The sequence below is a fragment of the Capra hircus genome, chromosome 11, assembly GCF_001704415.2.
Source record: "Capra hircus breed San Clemente chromosome 11, ASM170441v1, whole genome shotgun sequence".
In the NCBI taxonomy this organism is placed as follows: Eukaryota; Metazoa; Chordata; class Mammalia; order Artiodactyla; family Bovidae; genus Capra; species Capra hircus.
In genome coordinates, this window is record NC_030818.1 from 25640546 (window position 1) to 25662999 (window position 22454).

The window sequence follows — 22454 nt, forward strand, 5'->3', positions numbered from 1 at the left end:
AGATTTGAACAATGCAATACAAAAGCTTGATCCAATAGACCTATGTAAAATCCTATACCTAGGAAATAGAGGCAATACATTCTCTTCAAGCACACATGAAACATTTATTTTTAAAATGACCTCAAACCTACCACAAGCAAAGCCTCAACAAACACTAAAAAAATTAATTTCTTACAGATTATGCTCTGATCATAATGGGTTTCCTTACATACTTTAAAAACGTACACATTTTAAAGCACGGTCAAAGAAAACAAATATTTAGAGGTGCACAACAATAAAGATGCTACACATTGACACTGGGTGATGCATTTAAGTGGAATCTAAAAAGAAACATACACCTTAAATGCATCTATTAAAAAAAACTATTATATATAGAAAGGATATAAACAAGGTCCTACTGTATAGCACAGGAAACTATAATCAATATCCTATGATAAACCATAACAGAAAAGAAAATAAAAAACTATATATATATAAAACTGAATCACCTTGCTGTACAGCAGAAATTAATAAAACCTTGTAGATCAGCTATAATTTTTAAAGATTGGAAAATATGTCCAATTAAGACAATAGAGAAAGAACAATAAACTCAAAATAGAAAAAGAAAATTTAAAAGATTTGAAAATTTTAAAATCAATGACTTAACCATGAGCATTAACAAAACCAAAAGATGATTCTTTGAAATGGAAACAAATCACGAGACTAACCAAGAAGAGAGAGAAGAAAATAAATAATGCCACGAATACTAAAGAGGGCATGGCTAAAGGTACATCAGAGTTAAAAAAACAAAATGTACATCAGATTACAAAGGTACATCAGTTATTAACTGACTGGTTTCCTAGTCAGAAAAATTTAGGGCAAAATAAACAATTTTCTAGAAAGCAGAACTAATCAAGCCAAATTTAAGGAGAAATGGAAAAGCTATACAGATACTACCATCATATAAAGAAAATCAATAGTTAAAAATCTCACTCATAGACCAAAACAAAAGCAAGACACCAAACCCAACAAAATAACACACACATTCATACACACAAAAGACCCACATGATTTTATGGATGAATTCTACCAAACATTCAAAGAATAGATAATTCCAATCTTACTTAAACCATTAAGAGAAATGCCCAAGTTTGTTTCATCAGTCCAGTACAGCCTGGCTATCAAAATAAGCTATGGACTTAAAAAAAAAAAAAAAAAAAAAAAGAAGTAGGGACAGCTACTTTGAGAAATGGTATCTATTAAAGGCTCAACATATACATACCCAATAACCACTAAGTATCTACTCCAAAGAAATGTACATATATGTTCACCATTAAGCATGTAAAAGAATGTTCTTAAAAGCACTGTTCTTAATTACCTCAAATTTAAAACTATCCAAATGTTCAAAACAGAATGGATAAACAAATTATATACTGAAAAGTGAAGGTATTAGTCTCTCAGTTGTGTCCAATCTTTGTGACCCCATGGTCTGTAGCCAGCCAGGCTCCTCTGTCCACAGAATTCTTCAGGCAGGACTACTGGAGTGGGTTGCCATTTCCTTCTCCAGGGGATCTTCTCAACCCAGGGATCGAACCTGGGTCTCCTGCATTGCAGGCAGATTCTTTACCAACTGAGCCACTTGGGAAGCTCAAATTACATACTACTATATAGCAATGAAAATGAATAATTCACAACATGTATGATATCATAAACAAAATGTCAAAAGAAATTCTATCAAAAGAGTATAAAATGTATGGCTACATTCAGAAGAAATTTTTTAAAAAACAGGTAAACCTAAGGTGTTAAAACTAAGTTAGTGGTTATACTTGGGGGAAAGGTGCTGATTAGAAGGCAGTATGAGTGGGCTTTCAAGTGCTAAAATGTCACTTCTTGCTGAAGTGTGTTTACCGTGTGAAACTTTGTGGAGGCAAACATTATTTGTACACATCTCTGTATGCTTAGTATAATTCAACAAAAAAAGGACAGATACAGCATGAAAAAGGAAAAGCACAGGTTAATATCAGTTTCAAATCCAGTGAAAATATGTGAAATAAATTTTTTTTCAAATTTTTAAGTGAATCTAGCAACGTGTAAAAAAATTTGCCATTTCAAAGTTAGGAGTTCATTGTCTTATTGCAAAGGTCATATTATATTAAAAAGTCAACATAATTCATGATATTTGCAAATTCTAGAAGAAAACAATTATCTCAAAAATGCTTAAAAGCATTCAATAAAATCTAATTTCCTTGAAAAGAGGAAACCCATAGCAAATATCAGAAACAACCCAAGGATGCTGGCTATCTCTATTTCTATACAAAACTATTACTACAAGTGCCACCCAGAAGATTAAGAAAACTGTTTTAAAGAATCAGGAAAGTAAAGCAAATTTAGCATTACTTATGAAGGATATGATTATCTATAAAGAAAATTCATGGAATTTACAGATAAGTCATTAGCTGTATTACAGCAATTTAGGTAGGTGACTGAACATTTCATAAAAGATCTGTAAGACTTTTATGGAAAATTATTTTTTAATGTAATGAAAAACATTAAGAAAGATCTGAATAAATGGAGATATCAAGCCATGCGCATGAACTGAATCAAAAAAAGAAGTCATTTTTCCCAAATAATAAATTTAAATTCCAACCAAAATTCAAAAGGGCTTTCTGGGTGAACTTAACAAGCTGATTCTAAAACTTTTATGGCAGAGCAAAGGGACAAGTACTGCCAAGGTAATTCCAAAGGGGGGAAAAAAAGGAGATTCATTCTATCAGATATTGAAGCTCATTTTTAAAAATACAGTAAACAAAATAGTGATTTAGGGACAGACTAACATAATAGAGCACAGAAACAGACACATATGTCGACAGAAATAGTATATGAGATAAATGGTGTTAGTACAACAGTACAAGAGAAAAGGGTGTATGAAATATCTTTCTGACTTCGTTATAGGAGGCTTTCTAAAACAATATCCAAATGCACAAACCACAAGGGCTTATATATTCCATTTTATCAAAATTTAAAACTTCTGGGCAATAACAGAATAATAAGCAAAGTGAAAAGGAGCAATAGACTGAGAGAAGATGTGTAATTCAAATAACCAAAAAGGAAAAAAAATCAGGAAAATAATTTTAAAACAACAACAAAAAACCCAACTCCTGCCGAACAAAGACAACCAAATTAAAGGAAAGCAGTCTTTAAAAAGGCAATTCACAGAGGTTATCCAAAAGACTAATGAATATATGGAGAGATGTTAAAGCTACCAGTTGTCAGAGAAATACAAATAAAACTGGAGGATACAATAATTTCACACCAAGCAGAAAAGAAAACATTTATATACAGTGAAACTCTGCTCAGAAATTAAAATGAACTTGGAGCTCACTAACCTTAAAATATGTTGATTGGAAAAAACCCAAAATAAAACAATGTGTAGATAACACAATTCATATTCAAAGAGAAAAAAAACCTCTTAAAGAATGAAAAACATGCATGAAATTTTTCATTTAATGATTTATAGCTGAGAAGGAAAAAAGGGAAATAGAATACGGAGGCATCTAGAGTGTATTCAATCTGTAATGTTTTACTTCTTAAACTTGGAATTGGTTTTATGGATGTTGCTTAGTTGCCATACATTTTTATGTGCTGAAATATTTCAGATACATTAAAAAATATATAGAAATAAACCATGGGAGAAGAGTAGCAAAGCAAATCATCTAACACCTAGAAGACTGGTCAGAGATAAAATATTAAATTTTTACTGATTTAGTAAAAATGATCACTAATGGCAATCAATGACTTTGAAGTCGAGTAAGGTTAGTAATTCAAAGCACTCTTAAAAACCAAATTCCACTATTTTCAGATGTTCTTATTAAACAATAGTATTTTTCTGATAGTCTAAAAAGGTCTAACTGGAACCAGTTATATTTTTCACATTTTAGGGGGAAAAAAATCTTAAAGTGATTTCAGATAATTTCTGAAAGATGATCTGTAACTTTTCATTTAAAACTTTTAAAGAATTTTTACATCATACAGTCACAGGCCACTATGTGACATGTGTTAATAAACCCTATCCTTTCCCACTGGTCCACAGTCTGGCCCATGGGCTTCCCTTTAATACCTCCCACAGGCTCTGACATAAAACCATATGTACTTACTGTACTTGACTGTAAACTTCAGCTCTCAGTCTGTTCTCTACCTAACATGGGCCTCCACCAGGTGGGCAGGAACATCCTACTACGAGGCATTGGCTGAGAAACCCTGGACAAGAAGTTTCTGACAGGTGTGTACTACCATGAAGTGGGGCGGAACTGTGAGGGACACTTAATCCAACTTCATACACACAAATATACTTAATCCAACGTTAGCAGTGACGAAAAAGAACTAAGAATTAGCTAAAATTAAAATGTGAATAAACCAAAAAGCCAGACACTACATTTTAGGGAAAGACCCAACTGCTAAATTTAAAATATACATCAACTCAAAGAAGCACGCATGGAATCTGAAACTGATAGCACATGCATTTTTAAATTTTTAGATACAATTGTAATATTGTAAAATACCTTGTCTAAATCGAATGTTTTCACTAGAGTTAAAAAACAGACCATCTTGGTTAATCTATACCAAGTAAAGCAATGGTTTATTTTGCGGACTAGAAAAACCAAACCAAAAACAATCCTCTCCGAATAAGCTTCAAATGTCTGTCTTATCTTCAAGGGCTCTATATCTTTGACAGATTTTTAAAATTTTCTTTTTAAGTACAGCAAAGATTTAAAACCACTGACTTCCTAGCAGAGTTTGTGTATTTCTATTATTACCTTGGGGACTGTGCTTTGTGAGCCATCTGTAGGTCCAGCCAAAGAGATTAACTCTTTCATTGTTATTTTCAACAAATCCATTTTGCCTTTCTTAGGCTCAGATGCCAACAATGCCTATGGAAAAACAACAAAGAAATTATCAGGACTATTATTTCATATACACCTGTCTGCTATTCCCCAGAATGGATTCCCCAACGGGGTGTTAAGTAAGTTAATCAAGCTGTGTGGCCTTGAACAAGCAGCTTAACTTCTCCATCCCTCTGATATTTCACCTGTAAAATCAGGTGGTAATATTACAGAATCTCTATGGTTACCTCCAGTTTGGCTTGTTGATTATGTACTACTAAGAAGCTGAAAACAGCTCCTGTTGACAACTCTTCTAGGACCATAACTGGGTGGCAGGTCTCAGATACAATAAGTTTTAATTATCCAACAAGAAACTTCCCTTTACTTGAAAAACAAAAAACCTCTGGATTAAATTTCTTGTAAGGATGTGGAAACTCCCTGGAGATAGATCAGTTATTCAATTCTTCATAAGAGGACTGGAGGCTGGAGGACTCAAACTGTAGCACTGGAAACTCCATGGGACAAAGAAATACTATGAACTCCAAAGAGGTCCTATATTTGAACGTTCAAGAGTTGCTTACTTTCTAACATTTTGATAAACATAAAAATAGTAGTATCAAACCACTTGAGGCCATAAAAAGGAGTAAGTACTTCCACACGCTACAATATGGATGAACCTTGAAACATGATGCTAAGTGAAAGAGGACAAACACAAATACCACGTATTATATGATTCCATTATACACAGACAGAATATAGGTTAGTAGCTGTGTAGGACCGTGAGTAGCCAGAATATTTCATATATACGTAGCTACTGGCTGCCAAGAGTGAAAGCTTCAAGTCATTCAGCTTCTTCTGAAAGATCTATAACCCATAAGGAGAAAAGTAAAAATACATGGGCAAAACAGGTTTAAAAAAGAAATTTCTCATAACATACTGATGCTCAGAAAATACATAAACTATCTTTTGACCATTCAAAAAAATTTTATATATATCTACACCAAAGGTAAGCTCATAAACTAAGTAGGCAGTTTTTCTTCACAGCTAACACTGAGCAGGGCTTTCCACTAGAACAAGAATATCACTTTATTGGTAAAGTTATACTAGGAAAAAGGGGACTTTCCTGAGCAGATTTTTCTATTAACTTAGATTTTATTCAACTAAAACAAATAAGAAAGCCATATGTGATTACTAATGTGTCTCCTGGGAACCATAGTTTTTGTGATTTCCCCACCCCCCCCCCCCCCCAAGAGCTGTGTGTAGTTATGACATTCTTCTCAAGGCTGGGCTAAGAAAGTGCAGTCCTGACTTCTCTATCATTATCACCAATATATGATATTAGTTGGGAACCAAGAAATAAGCACACAGCACAAATATGCAACCAAACCTTGCTGCTGCCTTAACACTTACTCTCAGACAGACATAAGAGGCAAAAACACACACTAGGTCAGAATGAATTGATTTCTGAAGATCACTAAAATCTACCACCTTGGCGATCTATGTGTCAAATCAACCTTTCCAACTGGTACCCACTGTCATAAAAAGATCATGACTCTGGGAATTTGGGGGAGGAATAACAAAGGGAAGGAAAAAATACTGGGGCACTAAAAAACAGACTTCATTTCACTTATTTTCATTTTCTTTTTTTTTAAACCTATTCCTAGATTTTATCTTCCTGAATATTAAAGAAAGATTTTCAGGTCGGGTCTGGTTTAGTATTGTGAGGACTTAGTTTTTATTCTTTGGATTCATAAAGGTGATGGTCTCTTAATTTCAACACTGTGGAAATATTTTCAATATCTGTGGAAATATTAGCAATATCTGAACATGCTGATATGGAGCAATCTTTGAGGTATAATGTTAAGTAAAAAAAATGCAAGGGGCAAAAACAATGTGTGGAGTATGCTTTCATCGGTGATAAAAAAGAAAATGCAAGCACACACACTCTCTCTCTCTCATAAGACAGATGTTCAGGAGGCAGGGTGCCTGGGCTCAGCTCCGTTCTGCTTGTACTATCCCTATGGCCACTGGCAAGTCACTTACCTAACTTTCCTATGGCCCAATATATGGGTGATAATAGCATCTATCTTGCAGGGCTTGAGAAAGGATTAAATGAGATAACATGTGAAATAACCATTTATAAAAGCTACTATTAGGATTAGGATTATTTCATGCATGGATATTTTGTCGAAGGATTCAAAAGAAACTTTTAACACTGGTTGCCTACAGAGTCTTAAGGGTCTTTGAAAAGAGAGGAAGAATACTTTTTCTAATTGGAAAAAGGTAGCACGTGCGCTTCCTGGAAGTGAGGAATGAATGCACCGCAGTGATGCCTTCGTACTTCACACACAGGTGGAAACCTCCACCACTCTCTGCTCACATTTTAAGACTGGCCTCTTAGAGGGTTTGTTCCAAGAAGAGATCTGTCACAGGAACACAATGTCCACACATTATAACAAAGTATTTGTGAAATGAACTACAGAAAAGACAGAAATGTCCCTTATGCAATACGATCACTCATGGGTCGGGCGGGCTATTATCAAAAAGCCAAAAACAAACAAAACCCCCAGCTATGATCCTGCAGGTAAGCATAATACCTGTATGTAGAAAGGAATTCCAGCACTGCGTCTTGTGGCACAGAGTTTAGACGAAGGATCACAGCATTTAATTTCCTCTAAAACACTCAATAACCACTCTTCCGGCAGCTTTTGCAGACTCACATTAGGGCACCTAAAAGGCATATGTAAAGCAAATATTTGGAATTATCAGGTACCAAAAGGTAAAAGCACAAACTATTGACACACATTAACACTGTTAGGAAAGAACAAAATCCTGGCATTCGGAAGGAGGGAAATTAAAAGTGTCTCACTTTCTACTTTGCACCTACTTTCTTTTTTATGGTGGGTCTTAGGATTTGAAGCTGTGACAGGTTCTATTTCTTATAAAAACACACACAGCATGTGTCTTATCTGTAAATGAGCTTTAATATTTAAGCCTGCACCCACATCCAAAATGTTCTGAAGGTTAACCAAGGACTCACCAATGTTCTATATTGTAAAACTCAAGATTTCCAGTGAGGAGAACATAACCTTATAGTTTATTATAGTTTATAGTCTGCAGTTATAAAACTATATATATTCAAAGAAAACATATTTTTGAAACTATATTTTAGTAAATTACCCTTTGGTTTCTCAAAGTATAGTCTATTACAAACTAAATTTTCATCCAGATCCTATGTAGAATTAATAAAGAAAGTTGGAAACAGCCTTAAACATTGTGAAGTTACTTGGACATTACTCTTAGTGAGATTCTGCTCTACTATGTTAACTGTTATTTTAGAATGCAACTTTTTTTTCAATGTATGCCCTAATGTGGTGGTTTGGTAGTGGTGGTTTAGTCACTTAAGTCGTGTCTGACACGTGACCCCATGGACTTTAGCCCGCCAGGTTTCTCTGTCCATAGAATACTTCAGGCAAGAATACTGGAGTGGGTTGCCATTTCCTCCACCAGGCTATGTCCTAATATGCAATTATATAACATTATCCTAAGAAACAGCATATTTAATGGTAGATAGACAATTATTTTAGGAGGATCATAATTGGATTTTTTTAAAATCACTACAAAAATAAAGAGATAAAGTCCAAAGGAAAAATACTCTTCTCTTTTTTGAACTGAAGAAGACAATCTGTAGAAAGGTAACTGATGTCTAATTTGTAAAGAGAATTAGAGCTCTTAGAAACACGCGGTTGTGTGTGTTTTTAATTGAAATATAGTTGATATACAATCTTGGGTTACTCTCTGGTGGGGACTTTTTCTTTTTCTTTTAGTTTGGTTTAAGAATGACAACTTCAGTTTCTAACATTCCTAATAGCAACTCAAATTTAGTTATGTCTTGCATAGAACAAAATATACATCAATACAACTGCTTTGAAAGGAGGTATTTTTTAAAGTTTGACATGGGCCTGAAAAACATTATTTCAGCCACAGATGTTACAACCAAATCTCCCTATCCCCAGCAGGCTCTGTGATTTTTAAAGGTTTTTCCTTTTAGCCTGGCTTAATATCCGTTACCTCATTTCTGCTTCTTCCCACTTGGCTCCCTCAGCCACAAAAACCAGGCATCAACAGTCTAAATCACAAGATTAGAAGAGATTCAAAGGCAGAACAACCAAACTCAAAGTATGAACCTTGTTTAGATTCCAACTTGAAAAAAAAAATGTAAAAAAGGATACTTCCAAGTAATACAGATCGTTACGTATATATTAGATATTATATGATCCCAAGGAATTATTTACAGGATGTGCCAATGGTGCTGTGAATGTGGAAGAAAGTGTCTATTTTTTAGAGATGCATACTAAAGAGCATAGGAGTAAAAATAACATTTTAGGGATATACTTTGTAAAACTTTAGCCAAGGACAATGAAAGGGATAGATGAAGCATGTGTAACATAACTCTGGCAACTGCTGAATCTGGAAGATGTATAAAGGTGGTTCATTACACTATCCTTTCTCTCTCTCTCATATATATATATACACACACATACACACATACGTGTGTATATGTTTTTATGTTTATAATTTATATGTTTGGAAATTTTCATAAGAAATCCATTTATATGTTTGAATTTTTAATAATAAAAATAATCCACACATTACTTACATTACTGTCTTGTGTCTTGTGTTCTGTGATCAGAACTGTCTGATCACTAGGTTTGTATTAATATCTTTTACAAATTACGATGAAAGCATCTGTTTCACAGAACAATATCTTTAGTTTACTACTAGCACTGCCAACTTGGTATAATCCTCACACAGTTGCCCAGTCAAAAGATGAAACCCAAATCCCTAGGAGCTGTTAAATTTAAGTGCTAATGAGCCAGTTATGGCTTACTGCCTTTTTTGGCTCATTCTTCATTGTCTTTTAAGTATATCTGGGTTAACTTTTACCACAATGAGTAGACAGAGAAAAAAAAAGAGAATTAAAGCAAAGACGTGTTTTTGTGATCTTACCAGCCATGATTAAGAGCTGGGGTCACAGAGATGAAAAAAGGAAAGACTATTCGATCTAAAGTTCTCTGTGGATTTCATTGGGCCATATTTTCTTCCCCACCCCAAGACCACTGGCAGTATAGGACTGGCTTACAGATAATGCTTCAGATGAAGGTTAAGTATTCCTGTAGGAATTCACTAAGTAAGAAAAACACAGGGGGAAAAGGAACTGCAGGAGATGAGGGGTATTTTCCTATTTCTTTATTTTTCTATCAAGGGCACTGAATTACTAGCACAACAAATACTAGTTCAGTAATGCCCCCTCCTCAACGCTGTCAGTAAGCTTCTCCGGGGCGTCCCTGAGCTGGCACCAGGTGCCTGCCCTAAATACTCAGATACATATTTGGCTCAATCTGGTTCATGAGAGAGATATTATCAATTCTCTTATTATTTCCTTCAGTAGGTTTCATTCATTCACTTGGAAAAAGAAAGGTTTATTACGATCAAAATGATCTGCTTGGCACTATGCTATGCCCTAGGAAGGGAGGAGTAGAATACAAATTCCAAATTACACTCAATCCAGAAAGCAGGTTCCTTTGGATTTAGAATGCATTGTTGTTATTGTTGTTGTTTAGTTGCTCACTCGTGTCCAACTCTTTGCAACCCCATGGACTACAGCCCACCGTGCTCCTCTGTCCATGGGATTTCCCAGGCAAGGACACTGGAGTTGGGTTGCCATTTCCTTCTCCAGGGGATCTTCCCAACCTAGGGATCAAACCCACATCTCCTGCACTAGCAGTTGGATTGTTTATCACTGAGTCACTAGGAAGCCCTAGAATGCATTACCAGAGTATATTATTTTCAAGGATTGCCTTCTTAATCATATTTTAGTCAGGTTATCTTTCAGATTCATTTCAATCCCTGAATATCCACCATTAGAGTAGGGCTTAAAATAGTTTTGAAACAAACTGGTGATATGGAAAGAAAGCTAGCTGGAAAATCAAAATTGCCTGCAAGAAATCCACTCAGCAGATAAGCTACTTGTGACTGACTTGAGGTAAACTATGTCTTACTCATTTTGAAGGTATCCTAACTCCTTTAGACAACTGGGGACACTTATTACCATTAATACACTATTTCCTTAAATTAACTGAATGACTCACTGATCGCCTGAAGAAATAACTTCACCTTCAAACAAAAGCAACTAATTTCACATTTTAAATATGAAATACACTTAAGGCCAAAATATGAAGCAAAATTAAATTATCAAAATTCAATTGCCAGGAAATTAGTTAAGTATAACCTCAACTGAGTAAAAGTTAAGCCTCTACCAAGTATCTTCTTTTCTTAAAATAATAACTTACCAAGCTATTATCACTAAGGGCTTTTTTTTTCCCCAGCACAGGAAGGAAGTAAATCCTTTCCCTTTCCCACAAACATACTTTCATTTTGTCAGATTTAAGAGCAACTCCAAATGAAAATTCATTCAAATAAGTAAGTTACTGGGTACAGAAAAGCAAACATCAATAAAAACAAAGCTATTTTTTTACTGATTGTTAATAAACTTTTACCTTACCATGGTTCCTTATTTTTCATTTGCTAATTTTTAGGTAATTTTAAATAAGGCAGAGAAATGAGTCTGTCTAGGAACAAAACAAGGATGTGTCCCTAACTTTGAAAGTGAAAGTGAATGCTGCTCAGTCTTTGAGACCCCATGACTATACAGTCCATGGAATTCTCTAGGCCAGAAAACCGGAGTGAGTAGCCTCTCCCTTCTCCAGGGAATCTTCCCGACCCAGGAATCAAACTGGGGTCTATCTGCATTGCAGGCGGATTCTTTTACCAACTGAGCTATCAGGGAAGCCTGTCCCTAACCTTAATATATAGTAAATAATGAGTATTTACTCAAGCTCAGCATCATCAGTCATCACCATCATCACCTGAATGAAAATATCTACAAACAATTTCTTTAAAAAATCTAGAGAACACCAGATCCTGGCTTACAAAGCCCTACATATTTGAACAGCCTCATTCAACTTGATCTTATACCATTCTACTCTTTACTCAAAATGCTTTTCTATCAGTTGTTCCCATTGCTTGGGAAGCTGCTGCTTCTTGTCATCATGTAGGGAGAGAGACTTTTCCTTACAGTAAACTTTATCACACCAAAACACATAAAAGTTATCTGACAGTTTATTATTATCTAGATGTCCTTTAAAATACAAACTCCATGATATCAGGCACAAACTTTGTCCTGTTCACTTCTTTATTCCCAAACACACAGAATAGGGTCTGGCATCCCGATAGTTGGCTCAAATATCTGCTGAATAAATGAACAATTTATGACTTACCAACTCCATTAAGTGTACCATTGTAAGAAACCAGGCTGACACACCAAGAGGGTTGGAAAGCAAAGTATAAACAAAAGTGCTTTCCAATGCCAAGAGGAGCCCTTAGAGCCACAGGTGATTCCCCTCCTTAACTTCCTTAAACAGGAATGAACACATTCAGAAATCTCTACATCCCACGGTCATAGCACTGATATGAAGATACTTTCTACTGAAATCCCCCTTGGAGAAGACTATTGAGAGTCCCTTGGACTGCAAGGAGATCCAACCAGTCCATTCTGAAGGAGATCAGCCCTGGGATTTCTTTGGAAGGAATGATACTAAAGCTGAAACTCCAGTACTTTGGCCACCTCATGCAAAGAGCTGACTCTTTGGAAAAGACTCTGATGCTGGGAGGGATTGGGGATGGGAGGAGAAGGGGATAACAGAGGATGAGATGGCTGGATGGCATCACTGACTCGATGGACGTGAGTCTGAGTGAACTCCGGGAGTTGGTGATGGACAGGGAGGCCTGGCGTGCTGTGATTCATGGGGTCGCAAAGAGTCGGACATGACTGAGACAATGAACTGAACTGAACCGAACTGAACCTAAATATTACCCCAAGAGAGAATTTTTTGCCAATATTCAAGAACAAAATCAAAGATAGGGTTCAAAACCCTATAGAGGGTTCAGATTTGTATAAACTGGTATTTAACTGAGGTTAAATACCTTCTGCAGGGGATCTTCCCAACCCAGGGATCGAACCTAGGTCTCCCACATTGAGGCAAATTCTTTACCAGCTGAGTCACAAGGGAAGCCCAACTAGTTGTGTGGCTATGGACAAATCACTTGATTTCTCAATGCCCAAGAATGAACATAAAATCACTGTAAAAAATGCTTTGAAATTCAACGAGACACTATTGCCTGGGTTACTATTCCAAAGAGAGAGAACAATGACCCTATATTATATAAGTACCCAAAGCTCCTCATTAGACTGTCCCCAAAACACCTCATCATGGCCTCACAAGCTATAGTCCCGTATTCAGGTCCTCACATCCCTCTCTTAGTTCTACAGCAATAAATGTTTCAAATTCAGATCCTAATAATTGTCTCTCAGTTCAGAGAAACTCTGGCTTACCACATCACACTCTGAATGGTCAGAGTGTTTTCTACACAGGCATACAGAAGATGTTCAGGAAATCGTTTGCTGAATGAATAAATAAGGACCAACTAGTATTAGTGCCAGCTTGGAGAAGGCAATGGCACCCCACTCCAGTATTCTTGCCTGGAAAATCCCATGGACGGAGGAGCCTGGTGGGCTGCACTCCATGGGAACAGTCGGACACGACTGAGCGACTTCACTTTGACTTTTCACTTTCCTGCATTGGAGAAGGAAATGGCAACCCACTCCAGTGTTCTTGCCTGGAGAATCCCAGGGACGGGGGAGCCTGGTGGGCTGCCATCTATGGGGTCGCACAGAGTCAGACATGACTGAAGTGACTTAGCAGCAGTATTGGTGCCAGCTACCCCATATTAGCTGTGCTTCCAATTGGGCAGATAATTGAAAAACTAGACGTGGAAAAGGAGGGCTAAAAAACCCATAAGGCTCCTCAATGGTGAAGTCACTGTGCTGTGCAGAGAAAAAAACAACAGCCCAACCTGACTATTCAATGAAACTTCTGTCTACTCCCCAGCAAGGAAAGATTACTTCACAAGGAAGTGATTTCAAAACTCCAGAGTTGCTGCTGTTTATGATAATGAAGGAATTGACAGGTAAAAACGGAACCATGCAAGGCTCCCAAGAACAATGCGACAAACTCTAGTTGTTTGTTTTGGTTCCTCATCACTCAATCCAGGGAAAGGTCCCTGAGTAAAGCGGTCCATGGCTGTCTGCGCCAGCCCCATGCGTTCACCAGCCCCAGCCACGGGGAATTCCAAGCCTGCTTTGGTTAGCTAGTGCGTCTCCACTAAAACAGCTGACATCCGCTTTGTCTGAGGCTCTTTTGTTTTACTTCACTCCAGTGTCAAATTAATGCAAAATACACAGTGTCTTTAATCTCTGAGTACATCATAAAAATTGTAACTTTCTTACAAGGGATTCAAGGTTCTTCATAAACCAGTCTCGCTAAATGTTATTAATCCACAAAAGACTCCTAAGAGATTGGTTTACCACTTCTGAAGGAAGTTTACTAAAAATGTATCCAACATCCCTCAATCTTTCATACCCCAAATCCCCAGACTTCCCCAATCAGAAACTAGTAAGCAGCATTGTACTATGAGTAGAATGGAAATTGAAAAAGGCCTTAGAAAGCTGAATTCTCTTCCTTTATCAAAGGTGACACAGCAGCCTAGAGAGGTTTTCATGGCTTTGCTAGTGTCAACAGAGCTGGTAGGCAGAACTCAGCTCTAACTCATACCTCAATATTCTTTCCTCTGCACCCTGAGGGAGGTGGTGGTTAAGGATGGGGATGTGGAAGGAATCAGAAAATACGAAAATGTGGAAAAATCATTCTGCTTTTCCTGTTTATCAGTCGAGAAATAGTAGAAATTAAAAGAAATAAAATTAAAAGGCTGACAGGAAAGAGACAAGAGAGTCTGGATTTGGTTTGGTTTTTCTATGCTAAGTGCCATAGCCCAAGTCACAGAGTCGGACACGATTGAGTGACTAACACTTTCATAGCTTGAGTCTCTACCAAAAGCAACAGAAACGAACAGGCCAGCCCACGGCTGCTTTTTAGGCCTTTGTGTTGTCTTGAGAAGATCACGGAAGCAAATTATTCTTCCATAAACCGATTAGTCCAATTTCTATCCACAGAGCTATCTCACTGGTAGTGGGTAAGGATTCTAAGATAAGCATAAAACCCAGACTGAAATCAAATTACACATGCTGTATACCCAACTAATTGGTCATTAGATTATTTTATGCCAATAAATCAGGTCCCCTGACTACAGAGTGGCTTTCCAATGGTTTATCCATCCACCTAAGGACAGTAACAGAGAGCTATTTTTTGTCAAGTTCTGATTAGTTATATAATGATTGTTAATTGAGAAATGTTACCTTCATTTCCTCAGACTTTTTCAGTAGGGTTATTTTTTCTAATTTAGAGATTTTTCCAAGCTCCTATTATTTCATAAGCTAAATTCTCCAATTCTCCACTCCATTCATTCTTCAGTCAAGTACTGTTTATTATTTCAAGGTTCATGTTTATTATTTCAATTAAATTAAACAGTGACAGATGGGCAGGAAGGTTGTGGGCATGTACATGCACATTTTAAAAAGGGAACACAGCCTTGAAGCATGGAGAAATTTTAAGCCTGAAAAATGATTTGCCCAAATGAGATCCAGTAAGAAAGCTACATATCAACAGAAGCCATCTTAACCTCCCTCTCCACCATCAAATATTGTTGAGGTTTACTGCAGGCTAAAACATCAGGGGCTACTGTAAAGCCTCAGCTGCAGGGACAGGCAATGACAACAGTGACCAAATAGAAATTAAATTAGCAGTCAGCAAGCCACGAGGAGAAGGGCAAGATACGGTGGATTAAAAAAAAAGTGGTTAGATGAATGTAACAAATTGTTGGTTCTGTTATTTAATGTAACCATTCCCTGAGATAAAGAGGAAAAAATGAATATTAACAACTCTGGGATCGTACTAAAAAAGCTGAGATAGAAGCTATTCACTAAGAACAAGATCCATCTGTTACTGAGTCTAAAATCACTGAGAATTATTATCAGAACTTTAAAAAAAATGAGTATTCAAAGTTTCAGAAAGAAGGTAACATCTTATGCAACTACGGAGTGGACTTAAAAATAGAAATTCAAGGATCACAAGTCAAAGACACAAAGATTTAGATTTTAAACATTAAGACATTCTAAAAAAGAAAAAAAAAAGAGAAAATCGTTAAGATATTCTAGTTTTCCTCAAATCCTTCTAATCTACTATAAAAATGGCAGATTTAAAGGATTTTTTTTACCTATATAAAGTATTAATATGGCTTCCAAGAGTGGATGACCACTTAATTTGTTTTTCTTTAATTATTACTATTTCAAATAAAAATCATAGGATACTCAGAAATAAAAAGTATCTTAGACACATTTGCCAAAGGAGATGAAAATAAGGCTGAGAGAAGATCATAAATATGTTTTTTAATTCAGCACTGAATGACTTTTCCCCAAACCTCTACATTATGTTCTACATGTATTTCTTGCTCAATTGCATATTCCTTAGAAACTTGATCTTTCAGTCTCCAGTAGAGCGAAATTTTTATTATTATATTCCAAAGGTGTATAAGAAGTTTTCTGTTGAATTTGAATTGTAGTAGTTCTAATTAATTCATGAAAGTTGAAATACATATAAAAATTACTTCTGTCCACCATAATTGTTGATGTCCATAAGTCAGCACGAGCATTCTATGACAAAAATTGCTAAATGTCAGCAGTTCAGTTTTTCAGGCCAATAATGTGAAACTGATTGTAATTAGTGCAGTAAATATTCATGGATTAAGCTACATTTCAATAAGCAGAGCAATTCAAAAAAATGAAGAGCAAGACAATATCAAGTACTCATGAACCTTCCTTCTAGATTTAGAATTACAGAACAATTTAATCCCCTTAAGAGTTAAGCTTTTAATTTCTGGTTGAATAAATGAAAGCTAGATTCCCTGGTTAGCACTCTAGTTTAGGATTCTGTTCATTCTCATTGAAAGAATAACCTGAAATACTAAAATGATAGCACATAAAGAAGCATATATGAATTTCATCAGAAACCTGAATTTACAGTTATAACTTTAATGCATTTAACCACTAATCAAATGCTTAAGCAGGGAATTATGAATAGGAAGGTGATTATTTTTTTAAAGAGTATATGAATATTTCATCAAATTTTAAACAGAAAGCACCATATAACAAATCAGATTCTTAGAATCTGAGAAAATTAACTCAATATATTAAGTATGTGTGTGTGTATATATGTGTGTCCAAGTGTTGCTTTCAAAAAATTCCCAGAATAAAGAATAGTGTCTCCCACTCCTATTTATTCTTAGATGATTGTTTAATGGTGAAGTTAGTTTACATTTGAAGACATTCTGAATAATCTTATTAAAAACCAATTCAAACAATGTGGTTCATGTTTAACTCTTCTGTTATTTACCCATTAATCTCTTTAAGTGCCTGCTTCCTTCACACAGCTGTAGTTCAAGAGGTGGCCAGCAGTTGGCCTCCATTTCAGTGGATTTTCATGAAAGTCCAGATTTCTTTCTGCAAACTTTAAAAACTCTGTATGCCTAAATAACTTTTTCATAACTTAAAAGCTTTCAAAAGGATCCAAAAGAAACACATTTTTCTTTTAAAAATAAAAACCAAACAAAAGGAAGCCACACATACTGCAAAGATGTTCTCTGTAAAACATTCTGTTCAGCAGATCTGAGATGTCTCCAAAGGGATCAAGAACCACTTAGTTTGGAAGCAACAGTTGGGAACTCATAACAGGTTGGTTAAAAGCCAATAGTGACAGCCATGAGGAGCTCTTTAATGCAGATTAGGGGTGGCTGCAATAGTAGGTACTGGGCCTTGCCTTGTCTTCCTACTCCATTTATTTGGAATGCCTTCAATTGTGCTTTCAACTACACAATACAGTTGTTGAAAAGCCTCTGTCCCTGGTCTTCTGTTCTTTTCTCCTTTTAAGTTTTTCCCTTAAGACTGCAATCATACTATGATATTTATGAAGAGAGCTCAGAAGATATCTCCATTTCTGTAATATCACCCAAACTAATCCATCTCCCAGTTATGACTTAAATATTTTCACCAGGATATGCCACCATCATCTCACACTCAACACATACCAAGCAAACTGGTCATCTTTATCAAACGAATCCCCTCTTTCAGTCCCCTCGCCTTTGTTAACATCAACTCCACTTTTCTGGTCGCTAGGAACTAAACCACAGGAACAGGCATGGACTCCCTGGGGACCTTCATTACACACATTCTGTTTGCTTCACGTGGCAGATTGCATTCTTCAAAGATGGCCACCACTCTATCTCCCATCCAGATGTATCTCTACAATATGATCTTGCCACTTTACCATCAAACGGTAAAGTTTAATTCTAATGCCCCTCCCCTTGAATCCAGCTGGCTTTAAGACTCACTTAGCACCAAAACAATGTAACTGAAGTAATGCTATGAGACTTCCAAGGCCAAGCCAGAAAGGACCATGAAGTTTCTTCCTGGTTCTCTTGGAAACCTCTCTCTAGAGGAAGCCAGCTGCTATATAAGAATTTCAGCTACCCTACGACTGCCATGCTGAAAGGCCACATGCAGTCCAAACAAGGCCCTATCTTCTAGTTATCCCACCAAGGTGCTGTAATGTGAATAAATCTGTCTTGGACCCTCCTGACCAGTTCATATGTCAGCTGAATACCACCAACTGAATTCAGTAAATACCCCAAGGAGAAGAATCACTCAGGTATGCACTGCCCTAATTCTTGACACACAAAATCATAAAATAAGAGATGTCCACGGCTTCCCTTCAAAGCATTCAAAATGTCTTGTGTAGAGTTGTTACTACATGGGGCTAAACATTAATTGAGACGTCACTTCTTTCCCTCCATTCCTAGAGCCATCATTAAAGCTTGCATCACCTCTGCTCTAGGTTATTAATAGCTGATGCCAGGCTCTCCTCACTACTATCTGTCATTACAATCTATCTAACCTAACACTTCCAACTGTAAAACTACTTTGATGTAACAACACCATAACCAACATCAGTCTCACAATGTTTTACACTTGTAGAAAACTTTATAATGCAAAAGGATCTTCATAAATATCTATTTTACTTAATCCATATAAGAAAGACCAGAGAGCTCTGTCAATAGGGCAAATATTCTCTTCTTTACTTTACAGATAAAGAGACCAGAGACTAAGGAGATTCAGTTTTATACAATCTCACTGCCAGCAGAACTAAGACCTTGTGTCATAGATTATTTCTATTTCTCTATTCTACATGCCTCCTGAGATCTGTTTCAGATTTAAAAAATGTTCAGTGCCTCTTTCCATCCCTACTATAGCGACTCTGCTTTCTAGGCATCCATACATAATAAGGCTTTTTCTATTCAACTGGATGTTATTGCCTAATAACTCTACCACCACCGCAACAATCAGGCTGGCTCACTTACCTAACAATCTGCCAGGCTGATTATAGCCTTTCAGTATTTACTTATAAAGTCTCCTCCTTTCTCCTCCTATCTACTTAAACCTTACTCATGTGTTAGCACAAATTCTACCTTCTCCATTAAGCCCTACGAGCCTATCCCTGTTGCTTTCTCTCTGCTATTCCTACACAATTTGCAAATTTCACCCAAATTTGGACATAACTATATTGGATCATCTTGTTCAAGTGTCTTGGTCTCACTTTCCAAGCTCGTATTCAGCTAATACACATCCATACAGACAGCAATGCTGGGTGCTTACAGCCACTGTCTGTTCTGACCAGTCAGTGCCCATGACATACCATTTGTTAAATATTTTGAATTTCATCCCTGCTTATTTCCCCAACTAAACCATAAGCTCTTTGAGAGCAAGAAGCTTGTCTCATAAAGAAGTATTTTAACCTCCAAACCAAGCATAGGACTAAACACACAGCTAGTGTTCAATACATACATTTGCTAATTGATTTGAAGGGAGTGAAGTGGATTGTGCTGTGAGAAAAAAATATTCTTATGTCATCTCTACACCGGAAAGAAAGAGTTGCAAAGATAACAAAATATTTTCAAGATCAGCAGTTTAATATCAGGGACATTTAAAAATGTATCATTTAAAGATATTCTGTGCAGCTCATAACTGTCGAAATGTTTTATAAATGTTTTTACCAGGAGTGTGAAAAAGTGTTTCAAAAATATTCAAGGAGTAGATGTCTTAACGGCCCAAAATAAAATGTTTGCTGAGGCTACAAGGCTGGCAGAACTCTGCTTCATTTCAAAAAGTTTCCAGGCATTGGAAATGTTTTCTTGGAAAATACTACCTTTATTTAGAGAACACTTGCCATGAACACTTAGTCATTAAGTAATTTAAGGTTTCCTCACAAGCTCTTTGGAGGAAATCTATTATATGAATGAATGAAATTATCAGCCAGCACCTATAATGTAAAAAAAAAAAAATACATTTGGCTAAATATATGAAATCTACCTGAGTATTTTTTCAAGTAAGTGGGAAAATCTTTTATATTTTTTGGTCTATTTACTGTTCTTTTACATTTTTCTACAAGATAAAATTACGAATAAAAACACAAAATCCTTAAGTGTTTCTCTGTCTGTAATGCACACAAATCCAAAAAACTGGAGGGCTTATTTTATTCCACAAGCCAAGTAATTTTCAAACAGACAAAACAGTGATTTCATTCAATGAAAATAAATGTTAAACTTCAAAGCTATTTTTAGTAAGATCTTTGAGTTTGCGTCAAATCACCTTTCAATGAGAGAGCAACTCGGTTTGGACGTTTCACTCCATCATCTGCAGTAAATCATATGGTGAAACCTAAGAAAACAATTTCTTCCAAGAATTTTGAAGCCAACTAAGTCTTACTCTTTTAAACATCAAAAGACATAGCTAAATTCTACTTCAAGCACATGGCTTGTACATGTAGTCTTTTTAAAATGTACACAAAGGGATATTTGCTTTGTTTTACCTGTTTAGGATTTCAGTGAGTTTCACAAAGCCAGTGTAAGCCAGTTCAAATGCTCCTCTGTGCCTGGACTGTAAAAGGTGTTGTTTAAAGTAATCTCCTATTTCTTTTACCTTCAAAACAAAATCAAAAAATAAATATTCAACTTAGGTTTACATTGACAGGTGTATTTATGTCAGTAACCACTCAGAACTCAGGTCTAGATGTCTGTTTAGCACCTACTATGCAACAGTTAATATTTTAAGCATTTTGACATTATCACAATTGATTCTCACAAGAAAGCCATGAAAGAAGCACTATTATTATCTCCACTTTACAATGAGGAAAAATGAGGCCCAGAAAGACCAAGTAACTTATTCAAGGTCACACAGCAAGTAGATAGTAGAAACAGTGCATAAACCTAGGCAATTTGGCTCTAGAGTTGACCAAGGTTTAACAGCTACGCTAGACCTGCCTCCCTATGCCAGCTTCATTGACCTTGCTGTTTTCTCTGTTAGCTCATATCATTCAATACCAATAGCAAATCACAAAAAGTGACAACCTTCACTCACCTAGGCCTAGGTGAAATAATTAGCTATTTTTTTCCCTCTTCAAAAAATTTTTTTCTATTATGACTAAAATATACATAAATTTTACCATTTTAATCATTCTTAGGTCTACAGTTCAGTGGCGTTCAGTATATTCACTTTGTTGCACAACCACCATCTATCTACAGAATTTTTCATCTTCCCAAACTAAAATTCCAGCCTACTAAACAATATTTTCCAAAAATTAACTTTTTATACACACACACACACAAACGTTAATGGCCATGCAAGATTTAGGGCAAAGGGCCCCCTGAAAATTGACAGGCTTCACTCCGAGTCAGAAGCATGGAGCTTTCCAATATGCGACCCAATCACTTTCCTACATGATGCCTTTCTCCATGCAAGTTTAAACAATTAACAAATATGATAATACATTTTAAAGAAGACATGACTGACAATTAGTTGCTGATGAGATTCTGTACAGCATGAACTGTTAATGAGTGGGTTGATTGTACTTTTATACCATAAGATTTGGTAGCTGATCAGCTTTAGAAAATCAAGATTCTGTATACAACCTCAGTACCTCTTGATCCAGGTCTTCCCAGCAGGTCACAGAATGGTGAAAAAGTAAGCTTACCCAAATAGCTCACACATGTTTATCCAGAAACAACTTCTACCCTAGTACAGTGACTGGTGTTCTGCACACATTAGAGATGATAAACAGTAGAAAGAGCAGTTAAACATGTGACCATGGGCAACTGCCTCAGTCTCCTCATCTATAAACTGGGAATGATAATAATAGCACTTGCCTCATAGATTGTGTATTAAAGGGAGTTAATAAATCTAAAAGCTCAGCATAGGCCCTTAACTTATAAACCCATTCAGTTCAACGTGAGCTCCATACAGGCTTCCAAACAGAGAAAAGGTAAAGACATATTCTAAACTCAAAAAATCTACAATTATAGAAAGATGGGTGATACACTTAGAGATATAAGAATCAGACATGAGGTCAAGAAAGAACCAAAGAAGCAGGCTACAACAGAAGTTTTAAATCTATTTAAGTTTAAAACACTTCA

General features: G+C 36.1%; 1 protein-coding gene across 2 annotated transcripts in view; it reads right to left on the reverse strand.

Moving 5' to 3' along the window:
• Window positions 1-22454, reverse strand: part of THADA (THADA, armadillo repeat containing) — a 328090-nt gene that overhangs the window by 246154 nt on the left and 59482 nt on the right. For both annotated transcript variants that reach the window (XM_013967596.2, XM_013967597.2), the window contains exons 23-25: window positions 20855-20964; window positions 7457-7589; window positions 4794-4907 (exon numbers count right to left, since the gene is read on the reverse strand). In XM_013967596.2, coding sequence (XP_013823050.2) covers window positions 4794-4907; window positions 7457-7589; window positions 20855-20964 — 357 coding nt within the window. The remainder of the gene's footprint in view (window positions 1-4793; window positions 4908-7456; window positions 7590-20854; window positions 20965-22454) is intronic.